Raw genomic sequence first — 22,759 nt, forward strand, 5'->3', positions numbered from 1 at the left:
TGTGGTATGGTGTAGTGTGGTGTGGTGTTGGGAGGTGGGGGAGGTAAGAGTGGGGAAAGCATGGGTGGGGTATGTGGGTAGGCAGAGCGTGGGGGTAGGTAGAGGGTGGGGTATGTGGGAGAGGGTGTAAGGGATGGGATGGGAAGGTGGGGTAGGAATGTGTAGGGGTGGGGTGGGCTTATGAGGGAGGGTTGATGATGAAGGGGAAGGTGGGTATGAGAGAAGAGAGTAAGAGAGAAGACAAAAGAGAGTAGGGGTGAAGAGAAGTAGGAGTTGGAGTAAGAGAGGAGAGGTGAGTGGGAGGAAGTAGAAGGGAGGGGGAGGAAGTAGAAGGGAGGGGGAGAAAGGCAAGGGGAGGAGGTTAGATGAAGAGAGGAGGAGAGTTGAGCCCATGTGGAGCGAAGAGAGAAGATTAATCCCTGTTCACAGTGCAAACGGGAGTCCAGATGGCCCCTGTGCAAGGACAATTTACATATATACATGTATATATAGAGATTTATATGTATATATGTGTCTATATGTATGTATATATATGTATAAATATATGTATGCATGTATATATGTATGTATGTGTATATATATATATATTCACCGGTGTGACAAGAGAATTGACAAAACCAGGAATTTCCAAGGCCTCAGGTTTTATTTCGGAGATTTCCTTCTCCTAGGTAGATTACCAACCAAGGTTAAAGAGCTTCTACCTGCCCATGAGGTAAGCCGTCCCATTCCAGACACCTAACCGACACTCAGACACTCTGTAAAGTGATCAAATATCACTCCGGTGACCGATGTGGAGCAGTTCATCAAAAAAAAAAAATATATATATAAATAAAATATAAAAGATAAAAAATAGTATATATATAAAATTATTCTGATTATATGTCTGTGCACACGTTTGAATGTGGTGTGTGCCAGAGGGTTTGCAAATCCAATGGGGGTCTTAAAAGACATGTTAGGATCCACAATGAGCAGAACTTACTTGCAGGTATTGGTAGTGCAAATCAGAGGTGCAATCTGTGTGGGTGTTTTTTCAAAACACTGTCTGGTTTAAAAAGCCACATCAGACGCCATGAAAGGGCTAAGGTGTAGGTGCAGGAGGTGGTCAAACTCTGTTTAAGGAGTAGACAACCACCATATATATATATATATATATATATATATATATATAGATGTATATGTATAGGTGTATATATATATAGATTTAAATGTAACAAACTGAGGAAAAGAGTTCCTTCAAAGGGGTGTGTTAAACATCCAATGCACTGGTACGTCAGTTGAATACCATATAGATATGGGTATAATAAAATGACAAAGATAAATTAAATAGAGAGATACTATTGACAATCCAACAATTTATTTATATTATATTATAATATTACAATATTACATAATATACTACGAATATAATAGAACATAATATATAACATAAACAATTATTTCAAAAAACCCCAAAAAGGCCAACAAATTGTTTTGACTTATATACATTTTCTGAGATATATACACAATAACAGTTCCCTTATATATATATATATATATATATATATATATATAAAAGTCACTTCAGGGTCATGGTTTAACCCTTTTGTTACTAACCTGGCCGTAGCTGGCTGAAAATTTTTTTGATTCATAAGACCAACCCGGCCGTAGCCGGCCAAGAGTACCCATTGTTATTTAAATGTATATTTGAACCCAAATCTCGTTAGTACATTCGTTAAAAAACCCTCATTTCACTTTGCAAACAGTTGAGTTATTGTATCCGACATTGTTTGGTGTGATATTTGAACACTAGTGAATTTTGGAAGATTTTTTTCCACATTTTTTGCGGCGTTAATTTTTTTCAACTTTGAAGATGGAGAGGAGTTTCATGCTATCAAGCAGTGATTCCGAATTTGAAGGTTTTTCAACCGAAGATATGGAGATATCGAAGAAAAGAATGAATGAGCTACAAAAGCACGTGGTGAACGATAATGAATCAGATATTTCTGTATCCGAAACTGAAAGCAGCGACGGCAACAGTGAGGATGATTTTACACCAGAATGGAGTAAAGATTTAAAAAATATGTTTATTAACAATTTTTCTGAGGAGACAGGGTCTACCCATAGTCTTTCTCAGGAAGCGAAACCTTCAGACTTCTTTTTCTTATTTTTTTCAGCATGCTTGTTTGAAATGATTACTGCGGAAACAAACCGTTACGCAGAATGTAAACAAGCCGGAAAATAAAGATAGCTTGCGGTTTCCTGCAACTGTAGATGAAATACGGGCATTTTTTGCCATAAATATTATTATGGGTATTAGACAGTTACCCAGAATAATAAATTACTGGAGCGATCAGGAACCTTTTGGCGATGAATATATTTCCAGTATTATGAATGAGTACGATTCGTGAAGCTGAACCAATATTTACATGTGAGAGACACTAGCTGTACCCCAGTACGTGAAGAACTTTGAGACAAAAATTATGCAATAGAATTGATTAAGAACCCTTTCTTTAATTATGTTCCAAATATCACATTAATATGTTGATAAATAAAAAAGTTACAGGCGTTTAATGAGACTAGTCTAAATTCATGATTATTTTAGAATTTAATTGAAACTCATGAGGGGTGTATTTTGGTCAGAAATATAGTAACGAAAGGGTTAAAGACAGACAAAATTCCATGTGAAAGGACAGCTGGATTGTAAAAATTAGTTCAAATGTCTATATATTATGAGCGTGAGCGTTAACTATTCAATCATACATCAATTACAGTTAAAAAACAACAAAAACATTCTAATGGACGATACAACCAAGTGCAATCCACAACCATGGAAATTCACTTCATTACATCTCAAACATATACCAATCAAAACCCATTCATGTCCAAGAGAGTCCCTTGTCACCACAACATAAAACAATAAGATAGGTGTGTATATGTATGTATATAATTAAATAATATCTAAGTCCTCCCCTATTTAGAACTGCAACAAAAAATATATAAACAATTACATTCTCAATACAACAACTCTTCTATTTATTTAAATTAATTGATATAAAAAAAACTATTGTTTAAATCTTGTCTTCTCTTATACACAGAGATATGGTGGGTGCAACGCAGAACCATCGGAGAGGACTTGGTTTTGGCGCAAATCAGTTCAGACTATTTGCAGATATGATGCGGAGCGAATGCAGATCTGCTGTTAGCAACAGCGTCAAAACAAGAGAAGCAGAGAGAAGAGAGCTTCATTTGATCCGATGTAGTCAACAAGGACAGATAAAGAGATGGGAAGAACATGTTGTTGAGAGGAAAATACGTTAGGATGAAATATGGAAGTGGACGACATCTCAGCTAAGTTTTCTGATGTTTTGCCATCACCTAGGAATCTCGTAAGATGGAACGTCTCAAAGAATGACATATGCAAATGCGGAAAGGTCAGAACACTGAAACATTCTTTCCAACTGTTCCTTAGCATTGAATAGATATACATGGAGACACAACCTGATCCTGAAGGTTATTTTCAATGCTATGAAGAACCAAATTCATCTCAACAACACTGAGAAAAAACCCTTGAAAGAACCATCTAAAGATTTTAGTACCTTCGTGCGCTCAGGTCAGCGGATCCGTTTCAAGAAAAAGAAACTTCCTGTGAGAAATGAAAAGTGGAACAACTATTGGGAAGTGACTGCAGATTTGCCTGGGTGCTAGGCATTCTTTCCCATCCCAGTTACGGGAAAACCTGACATTTTAATGTGGTGTGAAAGAAGGAAAGTTGTAAATCGAGTCGAGTTAACGGTTCCTCATGAAGATAATATGGACGGCGTGCGGGATCGAAAGATGGACCGTTATGTAAACCTCCTCGAGAAATGTGAAGACGCAGGCTGGAAAGCGGAGCATTTTCCAATTGAAGTTGGATGTAGAGGATTTGTAGTACACAGTGTGAGACGACTGCTGTTATCGTTAGGCCTAACTCATTGTAAGGTAAATACCACCATGAGCGATATCCAAAATACAGTGGAGAAGGCTAGCCACTGGATTTGGGTAAAAAGAGACGATGAGCGATGGCTAGAGAAATATTGAGCTTTGTTTTAATAATCAGTTGATCTAGCAAGCGGGGCCTCATATCAGTGAGGGGGGGTGCCAGTGCGCATTGATGCCGTCAGAGGTAGGCCCCGAAACGGCACGCATTCTCTCCTGATGACCCCATACACTTGCTGGCTTCCGGTATGCAGAGTTCTTGACTGGTAGCACTTGCATGTGTGAGTTGTTTGCAAGACATACAATTAACTAATTATAATCTTCTATATTTATTGTTTATTGGAGGGATAATTCTGTAAAAGATATGAATAGAAACCGACTAAAAATTTTCCTTGTTTACTTAATTATTTATATAAGGTTGTCCACAAGGGAGTCATACCTAACAACAGCTACAAAGGCAAAGGTGATGCCTTAGACAGAAATAATTAGAGGTATCAAATTGCTGGACCAGATAATGAAAGTTACTGAGGGTTATAGCTCAACTAATTAAGAAAGGAATGATCCTAGATGAGATGCAGTTTGGTTTTGTGTCCAAGAGAAGCACAATTGATGCTATATTCTTGGTAAAGCAACTGCAGGAGAAGTATTTAGTCAAAAATAAACCTCTGTATTTGGCCTTTAGTAACATGGAGAAAGCCTTTGACAGGGTCCCCTGCTCCCTTATCTGGTGGTCAATGCAGAAGTTAGTGAGAGCTGTACAAGCCATGTACAGGGATGTTACCAGTAAGGTGAAGGTTGGCAATGAGTATAGCAGTAAATTTAGTGAAGAAGTAGGAGTTCACCAAGGATCAGTTCTCAGTCCCCTCTTGTTTACCATAGTCCTCCAGGCTATAACAGGAATTCAAGACTGGCTAATCCTGGGAGCTCCTTTATGCTGATGACCTAGTTTTTATAGCTGAATCACTACCTGACCCAGAGAAAAAAATTCAGGAGTGGAAGCAAGGTCTGGAATTTAAGGGCTTTAGAGTTAATTTATCAAAGATCAAAGTCCTAGTAAGTAGGAAAACAGATAAATCACAAGTCCTTTCAGGGAGATGGCCCTGCTCGATATGTAGAAAAGCTTTTGGTATAAACTCCATACAATTTACCCAGTGCAAGCTTTGGATACATAAGAGGTGTGGTAGTATCACAGGAGGGTTAACAGAGAAAACAGTGTGTGGCAAATGTACAGGTACAATAATTACTAAAAATGCACAAACAATAGACTTACTCAAATGCTCATGGGAGATCCTTAGAAGCAGTTAGCAGTGGAGGAGGAAGTTCTGAAAGCATAGTTGCTAGAATAAGAATGGGCTGCACAAAGTTTAGAGAGCTACTACTTTTGTGGAATGATTCTAATCATCCACCAAGTAACTAAAGGTAGACTGACTCATTGATATGAAATGAAAAACTGGGAATGATAGGCAGTTCGAGTTAGCAAGCAGCTCACTGTGAGCCATTGTCTCGTGTAATATTAATATTCGTGTGTTGTGTAAATACTTTCTTTCCCTCCCGCTTCGTTATATTAAACAAATTGGAAGAATGTTATTCCTAGTAAAAGGAAAAAGTTATGTATATTGGTCAACAATGGACTGTGACATTGAAGAATCAGTGAAAGCATGCAGAGGGTGTGCCTTAGCTGCAAAAGTGCTTACCACTAAATGGCAACCATGGCCAAAAACAAATGTTCCATGGGCCAGACTGCATGTTGATTACGCAGGTCCATTTAAGGGTTCATATTACCTTGTTGTGGCAGATAGTTTTTCAGTGCCACAAGTGCATAAATGTAAAAAGCCGACATCTGTGGTTACAGTAAGTTTTTTACATGAATTGTTCACCAGGTATGGTATTCCTGACACCATTGTGTCTGATAATGGAACTCAATTTTAGATCAGACAAGCTCAGAAAATTTTGTAAAATATTCATCAAACATGTCGCCACTCCACCCTATCATTCTAGGTCAAATGAACAAAGAGAGTGTTTTGTTGACACTTTCAAGAGGGCATTGAAAAAGGTGAACAATGACGTTATGGACAATTTTGCACTCCAACAATTTCTAAGAATGTACTGAGTAACACCTAATCCAAATACACAGTCAGGAATGTCACCTACAGATTTGATGTTTGCTAGAAAGGTCAGATCCATCTTTGATAAGCTGACACTGGGTTAAAATTTAAAAAAAGGCAAATGACAAAAATACTTCAAAATTCTTTAAACTAGGCGACAAAGTTTTTGAAAAACCTATAGATATGGTAAAGAAAGCTGGGAGGACAGTGAAATTATTAAACAAATTGGAAGAATGTTATTCCTGGTAAAAGGAAAAGATGTCGAACATAAAAGACATTAATCAACTTAAAAAAAGTTTCATGGAAAAAACAGTCACGAGAAAAGAAATCCCCATGGAAGTATAGTATGACATGTTTGAGGTACCAACACCCAAACAATTTCAAACTACACGTTCTAGCACCAGAAAATAGAAAAAACAGAAACACCGAAATTGAACCCTAAGTGTAAGAGATATAAAAACTCTGCATAAAGTTCAATTCCCAAAAGGGGAGAAGATAAGGGGGACTGATTCTAAAAAGGGGAGATGTGGAAGGATTTGATCCCCTCAAAACAAAGAACTGCATGTTATGTTACATGGCAGTGAAACATGGGCTATGACTACAGAGGACTTGTGAAGGCTTGAAAGAAATGAAGCCGGCATGCTCCACTGGATGGGTAATGTCAGTGTGCACATACAACAGAGTGTAAATGACTTAAGAGGAAAACTGAGTGCAGGAGGTATCAGATACTGTGTGCAAGAAAGAAGATTGTGCTGGTATGGTCAAGTGATATGGATGAGGACTGTTGCTTAAAGAAATACTGATCTTTAATTGTGGATGGAACATGTGGAAAGAGTAGACATGGTGAGAAAGGGTCTTCAGACACTGGGCCTCACCGAGGTGATGACAAGGGACTGAGACGTGTGGCGATTTGCTGTACTTGAGAAGACATATCAAACTAAGTAAAATCATGGCCATCCTACTTACAGGTATGTCCTTTGCAGGTGCCAGACTAGAACCTGGTGCAGTTCTCCAGCTTGCCAGCTCTGATCAAAGCGTCCAACCCATGCCAGCATGGAAAGGAGACACTGAAAGGATGATGATGATATATGTATATATTTGTGTGTGTGTGTGTGTGTGTGTATGCATTGGACATAGTTAAAGGTATGCATGTGTGTTGTGGAGCATGACCTCTGCACATATTTCACAAACATAGCTACTGTAATCAACAGCTGTGCAGTGGTTCATTCCCCAGTTTTATTTTCTTTTTGCATGTGTCTGAGAAACTCCTAAACAGTATCTCAAACTTTCGCTTTTGAATTTTTGTTACGAAAAATGTGTTGACTTTCATCGTTGTAATTTCGTGACAAATAGCAATCACACATAAAATACCAGCATCTAAATCATCTAAATCCTATTAGCTGATTGAGTAAAAATTATCAAACTTTAAACCCCTGTAACATTTGTCTAAAATTTTTCTGGAACAAGTGAATTAACGAAATCAGATTCAGTATGAACAGTTACACAAATATACAAAGTTGAAATTTTTCACTAAATCTTAAAATTTCAAATTCTGTGACAGCAACAGAAATGATGATGATCATCAACATCACCATCGTTTAACATCTGCTTTCTAGGCTAGCATGGGTTGGACAATTTGACTGAGGACTGGTGAACCAGATGGCTACACCAGGCTCCAATCTGATTTGGCAGAATTTCTACAGCTGGATGCCCTTCCTAACGCCAACCACTCCGAGAGTGTAGTGGGTGCTTTTACGTGCCACCGGCACGAAGGTCGGTCAGGCGGTACTGGCAACTATCTCTCTCGAATGTCTTTATACGTGCCACCGGCACAAATGCCAGGAAGGCGACGCTGAGCACAGGTGCCATCACGATTTTGCTTTCGCTTGCCCCAATAGGTCTTCGCAAGCCGAGTTTCGTGGCCAATGAAGGAGACGACGTTGGCATGGGTGCCAGTCATCGAATTTAGTTCGATTTCGATTTCACTTGCTGCAACAAGTCATCGCAAGCGAGTTTAGTGTCCAATGAAGGTAAGGTACGCATAAGTGGGCTGGCTACACCCCTGGCAGAAGCCTTGGATTTTGGTCTCACTTGGTTTGCCGAGTCTTCTCACGCACAGCATATTTCCAAAGGTCTCGGTCAGAAGTCATCGCCTTGGTGAGGTCTAATGTTCGAAGGTCGTGCCTCACCACCTCATCCCAGGTCTCCCTGGGCCTACCTCTTCCACAGGTTCCCTCAATTGCTAGGGTGTGGCACTTTTTCACACAGCTATTCTCATCCATTCTTGCCATATGACCATACCAGCGCAATCGTCTCTCTTGCACACCATAACTGATGCTTCTTAGGTTCAACTTTTCCCTCAAGGTACTTACACTCTGTCTAGTATGCACACTGACATTACATATCCATCGGAGCATACTGGCTTCATTTCTTGCGAGCTTACGCATGTCCTCAGCAGTCACGGCCCATGTTTCACTGCCATGTAGTATGGCTGTTCGTACACATGCGTCATACAGTCTGCCTTTTACTCTGAGAGAGTGACCCTTTGTCACCGGCAGAGGTAAGAGCTCTCTGAACTTTGCCCAAGCTATTCTTATTCTAGCAGCTACACTACTAACTTGGTCACCTAGATAGCGGAAGCTATCATCTACATCTAGTTTTTCTCCCTGGAATGAGACAAAAGTTGTTTCCTGTTTGTTTACAGTGTTTATAGCTCCTGAACATCTGCTACATACAAAAACTAACTTCCTAGTTAACCTGCCTTTGATATTGCTGCACCTCTTATGTGTCCATAGCTTGCACTGGGTGCATCTTATAGAATTTCTACCTATGCCTTTTCTACAGATCGAGTAGGGCCATCTACTTGAAGGGCTTTGTGTTTTGTCTACCTTCCTACTTATTAGGTTTTAGCCAGGTTGACTCTAAGGCCCTTCAATTCTAGTCCTTGCTTCCACACCTGAAACTTCTCTAGTTCTGATAGTGACTCAGCAATTAGTGCAAGGTCATCAGCATAGAGGAACTCCCAGGGGTGTCCTGTCTTGAATTCCTCTGTAATAGCCTGGAGGGCTATGATAAATAGGAGGGGGCTGAGGACAGAACCTTAGTGGACCCCTACCTCTACCCGGAGTTCTTCACTGTACTCATTGCCAACCCTCACCTTACTGACAGCGTCTCTGTACATGGCTCGCACAGCTCTCACTAACCATTCTTCTATTCCTAGTTTCCTCATTGACCACCAGATAAGGGATCGGGGACCCTGTCAAAGGCTTTCTCCATGTCAACGAAAGCCAGGTACAGAGGTTTATCCTTGGCTACGTATTTCTCCTGAAGCTGTCATACCAGAAATCTAACATCAGTGGTGCTTTTCACAGGCATGAACCCAGACTGCATCTCATCTAAACTGACTCGCTCCCTAAGTAGTTGGGCTATGACTAGGGCTCGCACAAAACCGATAATTCCCAAAACCGAGTTTAAGTACAAGTAATTCTCAAAACCGGTTAAAAACCGGTTTTCGTGGGTTTAGAGCGGTGTCCCTGTAACGAAGAAGTTTGTCATATATTGTATTTTGTTTATATACATACACAGAGAAAGAGAGAAAGTAACAGTTTGACTGATATCCACAAATATGTTGGTGGTGCCTGTATCTGTATCTATGTACAAGCAATAACAAAAAATAATGGTATTTTATTTATTTAATCAGGAATGCAACGTTTTTCCAAGTCGTTCTATTTTTGAGAATCAATCAAGTTTCTTGACTTGCTTGATGATTCACTTTCCTTCGAAAATAATCTTTTAAAAAACACAATGCATTCAGTGTTTTACCTGACAAACTTGTCCTAATTTTTGTGTTGAAAAGTCCAGTAATTGAAAAAGCTCTTTCCGACTGGACACTAGTTGCTTTAGTTGTAAGCAATGCTCTATAAAGTTTCTCAAGCTTTTCACTTCTGTTCGAAGTTGCTTCAAAATATTCAAATTCTTTAGAGATTTCAAATCCATCTGCTACTATCTTGGGCTCTTCCTTCATTTTCTTCATTGCGCTTGTATATTCACGCATGAGTTCATTACCTTCGTAAGTAGATGGGACAACAGTAACATTTGTTTTTAGGTCTCCTCCTATTTCATTTTCTTTGTATAATTCTGTTGTGTTCTCAGCGTCATGTTCAGGAAATTATCTCCTATATGTTTGTTCAGCATACTTCCTTAAATGTTGTTTCATTAAAAAAAGAAAAGGTCCAGAAATTAATTCATCTTTAAACTTCCTTGGGTTATGTAAATACCTCAAAGGAGTCAAGGTTTCAACATTTCTTCTCTTATATCTATGCATAAGCCTTTCACGAGCCAAAGGGTTGCCGACGATATTAAGTTTATTCAATAAAAATTCTATAGAATATTCCACTTTCAGTAAATCCATATCATCAGTGCAAATAACCTTCAAAATAATTTCTACTGGATGCAGAATTTCATATAGTAAATCGAGAGATTTCCATTCTTTGTCAGTCACAGCATATGTGGAAAGTACTGCTCGTAGAGCATTAGGAATGCAGCTTTTCAATTTCAAAAATCTCTCAATCATATGGAATATGCTATTCCACCTAGTTTCTGCAATCCAGTATAAGTTTATATTCTCTGTTATCAAAGTTCGCTCATACAAAATCTTGCAAAATTTCATTTTTTGTAGGAGATTTACGGAAAAGTTTTGAAATTTTTCTTACCTTATTTAAAACTTTGTTAAATTCAAGTTTTAGCTGGGGAAAACAAGCATTTTCGTGAGCCAAATCTGTTTGAAAAAGTATGTCCTGTTGGCTTATGTCAGCTTCATCATCACTATCGTCTGTTATAGCGATCTCTTCCCTTTTTTTATCAGTGTCATCGGTTGAGGCAATATTTTCAATATTTTTTTGATAGAGAATGTCGATCACAGACAGATGTATGCAATGTGTGAGACATTGTTGGTGATCAGGTCTTATTTCTTTTCCGAATTTCACCATCATAGAAGCACCATCCGTCGTACAGCCAACAATGTGTATATCCAAATCCAATCCAAATTCACAAAGATGTCCTCTCACAAATTGCTCTGTTCTCCTGCTATTAAGAGAGCCATGGATCTCAATAAGACCCAACGACCAATGATTGTCTTTCCCATGAACATTTATGTTCATATATCGTTTATTTTGAATTGATGTGTATTCATCCAATGTCAATGAGTAGTGAATCCCCAGCGCTACTTCTTTTTCGAAATAATGAAAAGTTCTTCTTTCTTGGTTAGGTAATAATTCATTACCATATTCCTGGCTCCGTTTGCAGATGTTAGTTGTAATTTATCATATTTGCCTCTCTGACTATGAAGATTTCTCTGTATAAAATCGCTTTTGGCGATTGAATTGAAAGAGAATCCATCCATATCAGCTAATTTTGAAACTTCTTCTTCCATTGATTTCTTTGTTAAAAAGTGTTCCATTGTTCTTGTCATCTTCACAGGAGACTGGTTTGCATCTTGATTTATGTCGATTTGATGAATTTTCTTCAAGTGCAAGATCAGAGACGTAGTAGATCCTCCAGAAGACTTCATGATCTTATCACACTTGTTGCATTAAGCTTCATCTTTGTTTTTCCTATCGAAAAAATTCCAAACAGTTGATTTTCTTTTTATCATGCTAGGGCTAATGAAAATAATTCAGAAAAAAATTAGTTACTGCTTCTTCCTTGAAATGAATCTTGAACTGGTTATTACATATGCTCAATGGGAAAGATCACCTGACTGAAGACTAACAGCATCCCCTTGACTTGCTCTGAATAAAGTCGGTTACCTACAAATTCAATGGGGCAGCCAGGGGTTAGCGAAGGAAATGACAAGGTGCTGATCTAAGGTTCAAGGGGAGAGAAGGTAAGAATATGTTGATATGTTGCGATATGTTTCAATGAAACAGACAGCACTTTCAACTAAAGGCGACCGATAACAGTTCAGTTAGTTCAGTTTCAACGATATTTCTTCAGAAGAAATGTTTTGCGAAAAAAAAAGAAAAAAAAGAAATAACAAGCATTAAAATCGGTTTTGGCAAATCCGTTTCGGTTTTACTGATCATAATATAAAACCGGTTTTTTTTAACCGGTTTCGAGCCCTAGCTATGACCCTCTCCATGACTTTCATTACCTGATCTAACAGCTTGATACCTCTGTAATTATTTGTATCTAAAGCGTCACCTTTACCTTTGTAACAGTTGACTATGGTGCTGCTACACCAGTAATTGGGTATTACTCCTTCGTGTATTACCTGGTTAACAATACAAGTGACTAGGCTATAGCCGACACTGCCAGATATTTTGAGCATCTCTGCAGTGATTCCTGATGGGCCATGTATATTTCTTCTTTGACTTTTTCCTCTTTCAGACGAGGAGCCTTGCTCGAAATGTCACACTCCCTCTTTTTCCTCAACTTAAAATTTCTCTGAGTGTCAATTTAATATATTCATTGTGTACATCCTTTTGACTTCTGTAGTTTACCGTTTTTGTTTTTAATTTTTTATTTTCCTTCCTTCCTATCTACTCATTCACCTACTCACCTACCTATCTACTCACTTACCTACCTGCACCTTAAATACATGCCCAAAGAAGTCACTCGATTCTACAGTAACACATCATCAGATGAAAGGATGAGCATGTAGTAACGCCTGCGCATGCGTAAAATTAAACAAGCAAGCGTTTTCCGCTCAATTCATTCTCTTTCTCGCTGGCCAGCGATTGAGGAAGGACGTGTGTTTAAAGCTGTCTCTACATCTTTCGGTCTTATACTCGACAGCTCGTTATTCTCACCTCTAAAGATGCATAACTAAAGATATGTATGTTTAACCAAGTAAATAAATGTTGTTTAAGTTGTTTAGTCTGGAGTTCAGCGTTCCATCAATTTCTTTAATTTTATAGTAGAAAGTCAGGTATACAATCTAAAAGCATATATGAGTAAAAGACCATGCATGGCTATGTTAGTAGAAAGCTCTGAGATGATAGTAACATTGATCATCAAAGCAGTCTATCATGGACCAATAACCAGATTACTACCTCCCACTTTGAAGGGTATGCAGTTATAATCCAGGAACAGGAAATATCAACCAAATACCTAATGCACAAAAGGGATAGAGATGCAGGTAAAGCAGTAAAATGTGACAACCAATGCAGACTTAGTGGAGTTAACACTGAAGATATCACCCACATCATAAGCAGTTGTCTGAAAATGTCTTCACGGTATTATCTACCCATGAGACATGATGTTGTAGCTAGGACACTATAATGAAATCCATCAGAAGGAAAACCCTGAAGACAAAGAAATAAGAACCCACAGTATGGTACAAGCCATAACTACTCATGGAATGTCCCAGTGAAAACCTTAATAAAATGTAAGCACAATAGACCTGATATAATGATTTGGGATAAAGAGAAACTGTGTACAGTTGTGGAAATTAGCTGCCCAGCGGATGTTAACATAAAGCTGAATGAAGGTCAGTGAAAAAGAAAATACCCACACTGACTATTGAGAAATCTGTAGTTATTCTATCCAGATTACAAGTTCAGGTTTATACCTGTAATTATTGGGGCCCTGGGATATGAAACACACTACCTAAATACTGATCTTGAGAAATTAGGCTTCTCAAAACCAGAAAGGAGAAAGCTAATTTGAAGACTACAGATTCAACCCATCACTAGAATTGTAAACATCTGTAAAACTTTCTAGAAGTTTATCATTTAAGTATATATGAACATGTCTAGGTATGCAACTATATGCATGAGAAGACATACATAAAACAAAACATACAAATCTACACATATACATACATACATGCATGCAAAAATACTCTGTTGTTGATGTTGAAATTTCAATGAAGGAAGCTTTGGATCTAGGTTAGAAATCAGCTCTGTATTGGCAGGAAATCGTAAAATAAAACTGAATACACACACACACACACACACGGCAGCCAGCCCTTTGTATGTGTGATTACTGCTCCAGGATAAAGCTCTGACAAAATTTGCCGAAGTCTGGTTATCTAAGATATTAATATTTTCTAATTGACACATATTAATTATAAATATTGACACACTAAGTTGATAAAATACGTGCTCGACCTTCAAAATCTTTGCTTGGATTAAAAAATTTCAACAGAAACCATATAGCCTAAAGGAAAACAGTACAAAATTCCTAAGTTCTCAAGAAAACTTAGTTACTTAATTGACTAACAATGATATTGAATGGACCTAAGTAATTGACTCCTTGAAGAGAATTTATGCAGCCAAAGGTAAGGTATTTTAATTTTATGAAGTAGACATAAATCTTTTGTGTTTTGTTTACATGAGAGTTGCTTCCACATGGAAAGTTGATAAAATCCAGTAAGACTTTGTTGTGCTCCATACCTTTTTGACTCAATCTATGCTGTTGTCCGTTTCAGTACCCAAATTGATTGAATAATTAATCAATTACTTCATTTCTCGCTATTTCTCTTCTCACCCTCTCCTTATGATACAAAAGTCAAATGTAAAAACACAATTTCCCCTTTACTAGCCATGTCTCTCTCTCCCTGAAAGATTATAGATATATACTCAAACATGCATATATAGATTTTTCTCTCTGTCCTATGTACAGGTATTTTAACTCTTAGACTGACACAGTTAATACAACCTCTTCCACCTGTCCACTTGCAGATCATAATTTACATATCTCTGACTTCCTTCCTTTCTTTCTACCTATCTATCTCTCTCCTTATCTCACACTCTCTAAATATATAAAGGGAGAAACTGCAGACTAAAGATGTCTTGAAAATGGATAAGCGCACGTTTGAAATTATTCCAGAGAGGTTAGCAAATAGCTGACAATCCAAATAACATTATAATGTCAGCTCTAAAGAGCAATGGCTACATAAAGCTTGGACAGAGTGAAAGTAGCAAGAATTCATCCACTCCTATGCCCCCATTAGCATTTGTGACACCATCTTTGAACAGAAACGTGACAAAAGATGACAAGGATGGAGACACCGTTGTGAGTGGAAGATGTAATTTGGCTCCACTGATCCACAAGGGAACACAAGTGAGACCATAAATGAGAGACCTGCCAAGGATGGAGACACCAGCACAAATGGCCCTATCACCACCAATATGAACAACCAAAGAGATGAAAAGCTAAAAGACGAAAACAGTAAAGGAAGAAAATAGGTAAACAGAAGCTTCTGATGATGACAAAAATACAAACGACAAAAAAAAAAAAACAAGAGAGAGAGCCCAAGAAAAACAACTAAGAAAAGAAATAAGTCGGACAGTTTATGTGAGGGAGGGCACACAAGTGTGTAAATTCTACCTGTGCAGTGTCTGCTGGCATGGAGATGACAGTACAAACTGCCACTTCCTACACCAAAAACCATGCCACTGGCAGAAGAAAAACTTCCCTTCAAAGGGACTAAGAGAAAAAGAGGAAAAAGTCGCACATACTTGCATTGAAGCAAAGATATGATGTTGTGCATACTACCTCTAACAGCCAGCCAAAAGCTGTCATAAGGACTGCAGCAGAGCACCAATCCTTTTTATGCACGGTACAAAAGCAACTGTCCTGGCTACATCAATTCCAGGGTCGGAGCCATCACCACCAACATACAAGACCTACACAGCCAATGGATTCAGGGTGGCCACCAGTGGCATCAGCACTGCACAGCACAGATGTTGCATCAATATTCTTTATGAGCATCAAAGGACTGTTACAATTCAGTAAATGAATGAAAGTTCCCACCCTGAGAGACCTTGCAGAAATACACATACCAAAATATGTTGTATTGCAAAGTGACAGAACAGACAGGAGTCATGGTGGAGTTGCAATGTACATTCGTGAAGATCTCACACCCCAAATCCTTATGTCACACTCAAACATGGTGTGTGCCACGCTAATTGTACATATAAGACAATTCAGTATAGTTATATGTACAACTTATCACCCACCAGATGTTCCAAATCACATGGGCTATTTGAAGACTGCTTGGCAAGGAAAGAAGTCTTTACCAAACTAGAACAAGAAATCAGTATACTTCTCATTGGTGACTTTAATCTGCTCAACATCCCAGAAATGATTTGATCTGAGCAAAGTCAGGTGGAATCCCTGCTCAACCTCACCAAGTTATACATGGAGCAAGTAATACTCCAACCAACCATGGCAAACAATATACTTGATCTTTGCTTCAGAAACAGTATGGATCTCATCCATAATGTAAAAGTGATACTGATACTAGTCTTGGATCACCACAATACAGCTAACAATGTATGAATCATAGGAACTCACAGAAATGCAGCCTATTAGAAGCACCCAAAATCTATCCACTCTGAACTTCCAGAAAGAAGATTGGAAATCAATTGAGAAAGAGATCATCGAACAGGATTGGCTCCAATGTCTCACTACACCTGATACCAACATGAAATTCAAAGACTTCATATCCATAATACAAGCCATATGCTGCAAGTGTGTCCCAGAGGGAAAGTCCACTGCTCATAAGAGAGAAAAGTTCTTGTGAGACGGTTGTACAAAGGTTGCAAACTGCCTCAACAGAGAATTCAATGTTAGTGGAAAATCCTGCCTGGAAACAGTACTGCAAGAGATTGAGAAATATCTAAAATGTTCCCATGAAAAAGAAAGAGCAGACAAATATAAAATCAAATTCTAAAGCCTATCTAAGTATGTCAAAGAAACTTCCGCCATGCATTGCAAGGTAGAGCTGCACCTCCAAAAGGATGATTCCTTCACAGGAAACCCAATAAGGGTAAGAGAAACTTTGAATGAACAATTCAAAAGTGTCTTCCCTTCACCCTACAGAGGTAGAAAGGGAGGCAGTGAAAATTGATTACATCAACGTCAAAGAAGAGCATGTAATGCTAGCAATAGATGATGTAAATGCAAACTCAGCTGCTGGCTCTGACAGATTCCCAGCAATCCTTCTCAAGTCATGCAAATGAGCCCTTGCAAAACCACTACAGTTTCTATTTCAGAGCAACTGAGAGAGGGAATAATATTCCCTATTCATAAAGGAGGAGGCAGAGCAGATACTAAAAACTATAGGCCCACCTCTCTGACCTCACACAGAAGCAAAGTCATGGAATGCTTAGTCCAAAGGGAACTAATTGTATTTCTTGGAGAGAATGACTTGCTGACTGACACCCAAGATGGCTTTTGACCAGGTAGAAGCTGCCTGACACAACTCTTGCAGCATCATGACTGGGTGTTAAAGCAGCTGCTCAACAACTCAAATGTGGACATGATATATCCCAACTTTGCAAAAGCCTTTAATTAAATCGACCATAGTATAGTATATCACAAGCTGCATAATCTTGGCATACTTGGAAAACATGGAGTATGGCTACATGACTTCCTAAAAGATAGAAGTTAGATAGTGGTGGCCAACAGGACCACCTCCAATGAAACAAATAATGAGTGGTGTTCCACAGGGCACTGTCTTGGGTCCTCTGCTATTCATAGTGGCCTTCTCAGACATGCCCTCAGCTGCTCAGGTAGCCACCCTAGCTAGCTATGCAGGTGATACAAAAGTCTCTCAGAGTATACAGAACCCTGAAGATGTTATGTGAGGAAAATAACATGCAGTTTAATGCAAAGATTTCCAAGCACTGTGCTACCAACACAGAAAGCTAAATGAAAAGCAGACAGGATACACAGGCTTGGGAGGAATTGCTAAAACAAAATCAACCCCTGAAACAAAATCAGTTTGTGACCTGGACATTGACATGAGTAATGATGCATCTTTCCAGGTGCATATTACTAAGTTGGCAATAAAATGCAGATGGCTGGCTGGATCGTTTCGAACTTTCAAAACAAGAGAAGAGGAAACCATGACGGTCCTCTGGAGCATTTGTCCTCAGACATTTAGATTACTGCTCCCAACTATGGTCACATACAGCATAAAATTGATGGTGTAACTTGAAGCAATCCAGTGAAGATTGTCTCAATGCGACATGTCAGCTACTGGGAGAGACTGAAAAAATCAAGACTCTACTCCCTTGAACAAAGGAAGGAAAGATATGTAGCGATATACATCTGGAAAATCCTAGGAGAATTTGTATCTAAGTGTAGCACTGTCACTTACACAAACAGCAGAACAGGGTGCCACTGCATAATACCCAAAACCCCAATATTGCCATCAGAATACCAGACCAGATACTGCAACAGCTTGGGTTTCAGGAGCCCACAGCTCTTCAATATCCTCCAACAAAGCATGAGAAACCTACATGAAGTGGATGTAGATGCCTGCAAAATAAAACTGGATCTCCTCCTGTCACAAGTTCCTGATGGACCTACCTCATGACAAGAAACACAGATGAGGGCAGCAACATCATTCAACAAAAATTCACCACATATCAGAGGAGGTTTAGTGAAAGCATAGCAAAGCTAACTGCAGCAAACCAGCATGGCTGCAGCTCTTCAGCTGAAATTAGTAAGGGAAAAAACATATATATACACAAACATACATACATATATGGCCAACCATAGAGATGCATGTACACAAATGAGAGCTTTACATGCTATGTACAAAGGTGAACTGAACAATGTGAGAATCAATAATGTGTACAACAACAAATTTAGCATGAAAGTAAGTATCCCTCAATGGTCAAGACTAAGCCCTCGCCTATTCATCCTCATTCATCCTCACAAGCCATCGTAAAGAAATCTAAGCTTAGCTATCCACAAAATCTCTTATATGCTTACAGGTGAATCTATAGTGGAATTTTAAAAAATTTCAAGCTTGGAAGGTAAGCATAGAACCAAGAGGCTTCAAAGAGAGAGATTACATACATGCACACATGTACACTTGCACGCGTACACACACACAAAGAAAGAAGAGAAAAGAGGAGTAAATGAGCATTCCTTACTTTCTCTAAAGACTGTGAAATGTCTTCAATTTTCCCTTTTGTAATTTTGATTCGATCTTCAAAACCATTTTGTCTGAAGTAAACAGTAAAAGTAAATCACATTCTCTAATACACAAACATAAGAAACATATAGATATATTGATAAATACACAATATGACCGAATAATATATATATATATATATACATATACACACATATGTATACAATTGCAGTGTGGAAGGTGCTTATTAGCCATTTAAAACACACAAAAAACCATTAGATTCGCTTCAACATATAAATTTAATCTGTGTCAAAATATTTTCGGTGCTTTGAAACCACGACCTGTTCACTGACAAAACTTTGTGCTGCATCTATATATATATATACACACACACCCTGTCAGATACATCCAAGTTCAGCCGTAGAAATCATGCCAAGTCAGGCTGTAACTTGGTGCAGCTATCTGGCTTATTAGTTCTAGGCAAACTGTCTAACCCATGCCATGTATACAATCAGTTTTAAATCAGGAATGCTGATAGACATATTTTAAAAAAAATAAAACAAATTTTCTTTCAAACATTTGATTGTGGCCATGCTGGAGCACTACCTTGAGAGGTTTTTTAAGCCTAGTACTTATTTCCACACAGCCATGCATACATATACATATATATATATATATCATCATCATCATCATCGTTTAATGTCCGCTTTCCATGCTAGCATGGGTTGGACGATTTGACTGAGGACTGGTGAACCAGATGGCTACACCAGGCTCCAATCTGATTTGGCAGAGTTTCTATCGTCATCATCATCATCATTTAACGTCCTCCTTCCATGCTGGCATGGGTAGGATGGTTTGGCATGATTTGGCAAGTTACAAGACAGCATCAACCTCTACTATCTACTTTGGCATGGTTTCTACGGCTGAATGCCTTTCCTAATACCAATCTTACAGAATATACTGAGTACTCTATACATGACACAAGTCAGAGCAAGGTCACCAAATAACTTGCAAAACAAAACCCCACAACTGAGTGGGGAGTAGTGCTGAGTGAGGTGACTTTGAACCAGGTAATGAGAGACTAGAGTGTGGATAGAGGGACAGAAATAGGTGTCTTGTAATCAGTAAATAGACAAAATCATCATGGCCAAATGTATAAGTCTCCTTTCACCAAACCATGACTACAATCACTGTATACAATGTACCTACGATCTTAAAGACAAAAACACACTCATAGAAAAAGATAAAGCAACCCAAATTTATGTTAAGAAGATACATTTGTATACAATCAGTTTTAAATCAGGAATACTGATAGACATACTTTAAAAGAATAACAAAACAAATTTTCTTTCACACACAATGGTTACTAATATATACACCCCCACAAAAAAAAAAAAAAAAGCATTTTAAGCATTTGTCGACACAAACAAAGGTGGATATGCAAAGGTGCATTCATATATGCGTAAAAGTAGTCATAGTTATATATATATGTAGAAGTTGAAGTTTTTATGGAAATCATTTAAAAAGTGTACAGTGTAATTATAGTTATATGTATTATTTAAAGGGACATCAACATTAATATGTAAACAACAACAACAACAATTTTAGAAATAATACATTTCTAAATCTCTCAGAGAGATTTATGCAGTAGTGATACGATGAAGTAGTTGTATGCTGTCAACTTAATGTGACAGTCCCCTGAAGGGAATAATACTACTGTTGGTTAGACCTAGGAAGCTGCACCGCTTCCTGTCGGCCTTGACACATTTCCTGTGTCCTTATGTTTACAAGGGGGAGACAAACATCTCCCCCTTGTAAACATAAGGACACAGGAAATGTGTCAAGGCCGACAGGAAGCGGTGCAGCTTCCTAGGTCTAACCAACAGTAGTATTATTCCCTTCAGGGGACTGTCACATTAAGTTGACAGCATACAACTACTTCAACAACAACAATAATAATAATTTTTTTCTACTAAAGGCACAATGCCTGAAATATTGTGGGAGTGAACTAGTCGATTACCTCGACCCCAGTGTTTCACTGGTACTTAATTTATTGACCCCCAAAGATGAAAGGCAAAACTGACCTACGCAGAACTTGAACTAAGAATGTAGTGATGGGTGAAATACCATTAAGCATTTTGTCTAGTATGCTAATGATTCTTCTGGCTCGCTGCCTCAGTAATAATAATAATTAGATGAACTTGAAACCACTGCCACCAAACAAGGAAAACAGATCAAGCAGACTGCGAAAAAGAATGGGCAGAAACAAATTGAGGAGCTGTGGAAACAGAAGCCCTGCAGGGACAGTATATTCTTCAAAGTCAAAATGCTGATGTAGACCAAGCAACAACCCATCAGTAGCTGAGAAGTTCAAGACTGAAAGTTTCATACTGGTGGCACAAAATCAAAGCTTCCTTACCAGAAACTACCAGGCAAATGTTCTTCAAAACGGTTCTGACCGTAAATGCAGATTCTGCAACACATCTGATGAAACAATAGATGATCTTGTTTCAGGATGTCCTGTGCAGACACCAATGAATACAAAAATTGCCAAGATAGGGTAGGATAGTATTTATATTAGAAAATATGTAAACATTACAAAATCAGCACTCCTGTTTATTGATATGAACATCATCCCGAGCCAGTCGTTGAAGGTAAAAATGTCACTATCTTCTGGGATTTTCCAATCAACACCAACAGAACAATTCAGGATAATTGACCAGACATAATTATTAAAGACAAGAAAGAAAATGTCTGCAGACTAATAAAACAATATCTGTAAAGGAATTTGACAAATTAAGAAAATTTAAGTACCTAGAAAATGAAATACAAAAGATGTGGCAGCTTAAAGCAAAACTGTTCCTGTTATTATAGGTGCCCAAGGTATGACAAAAAGGAACGTCAGAAACACCCAGATAATACCCCAGGAGAACCATGTCCCAGAGAAATCCAAAAGGTTATGCTAAACAACTACTGCCCATATCTTTAGAAAAACTATACCAATTTGAATATCTGTATTGTATTACATGTGGAGGCGCAATGGCCCAGTGGTTAGGGCAGCGGACTCACAATCGTAGGATCGCGGTTTCAATTCCCAGACCGGGCGTTGTGAGTGTTTTATTGAGCTAAAACACCTAAAGCTCCACGAGGCTCCGGTAGGGGATGGTGGCAAACCCTGCTGTACTCTTTCAGCACAAGTTTCTCTCATTCTTACTTCCTGTTTCTGTTAAGCCTGTAATTCAAAGAGTCAGCCTTGTCACACTGTGTCACACTGAATATCCCCGAGAACTACGTTAAAGGTACACATGTCTGTGGAGTGCTCAGCCACTTGCACGTTAATTTCACGAGCAGGCTGTTCGGTTGATCAGATCAACTGGAACCCTCGACGTTGTAAGCGATGGAGTGCCAACAATGTATTACATGAAGATATTTTGCTACTGCCCCTGCCACTTCACCTCCCCAAGCTTTCAGTCATATTGTAACATCTCTTGTCCTTCACTCACTCTATGACACCGGGTGTGTCTTGGCAAGTGATTGTAACAAACATGCAGATAAAACGTAAAAAACAATAGTAATAATAATAATAGTAATAGTAACAAAAACAATTATGATGAAATTTACAATAATCTGAATTATATGTATAATTCCAGAAGTAAGGGTGAGGGGATTACTGAATTACAAAGACTCCAACAGGTAACTGGTACACATTATAGACACACTAAATGGATAAAAACCAAATTCAATAAAACAGAGTAAGGACAAAATATGAGAAATCATTTTGTCTATCTTACTAATGATTTTTGTGAGCTCAGCATTTTAGTGA

At 38.4% G+C, this 22,759-nt stretch overlaps 1 protein-coding gene across 7 annotated transcripts in view; it reads right to left on the reverse strand.

The window, feature by feature from the left end:
- Nucleotides 1–22,759, reverse strand: part of LOC106871252 (uncharacterized) — a 208,532-nt gene that overhangs the window by 76,183 nt on the left and 109,590 nt on the right. For 6 of the 7 annotated variants that reach the window (XR_016244974.1, XM_089365965.1, XM_052974427.2 and 3 more), the window contains one exon: nt 18,956–19,028. The exons of the other annotated variant lie outside the window; for it this stretch is intronic. Coding sequence is in view for 5 of the 6 variants with exons in the window: in XM_089365965.1 (XP_089222091.1) it covers nt 18,956–19,028 (73 nt within the window). In the remaining variant the exon portion in view is untranslated. The remainder of the gene's footprint in view (nt 1–18,955; nt 19,029–22,759) is intronic. 7 annotated transcript variants of the gene reach the window in all.

The sequence above is a fragment of the Octopus bimaculoides genome, chromosome 18, assembly GCF_046866305.1.
Source record: "Octopus bimaculoides isolate indiv1 chromosome 18, ASM4686630v1, whole genome shotgun sequence".
Lineage (NCBI taxonomy): Eukaryota > Metazoa > Mollusca > Cephalopoda > Octopoda > Octopodidae > Octopus > Octopus bimaculoides.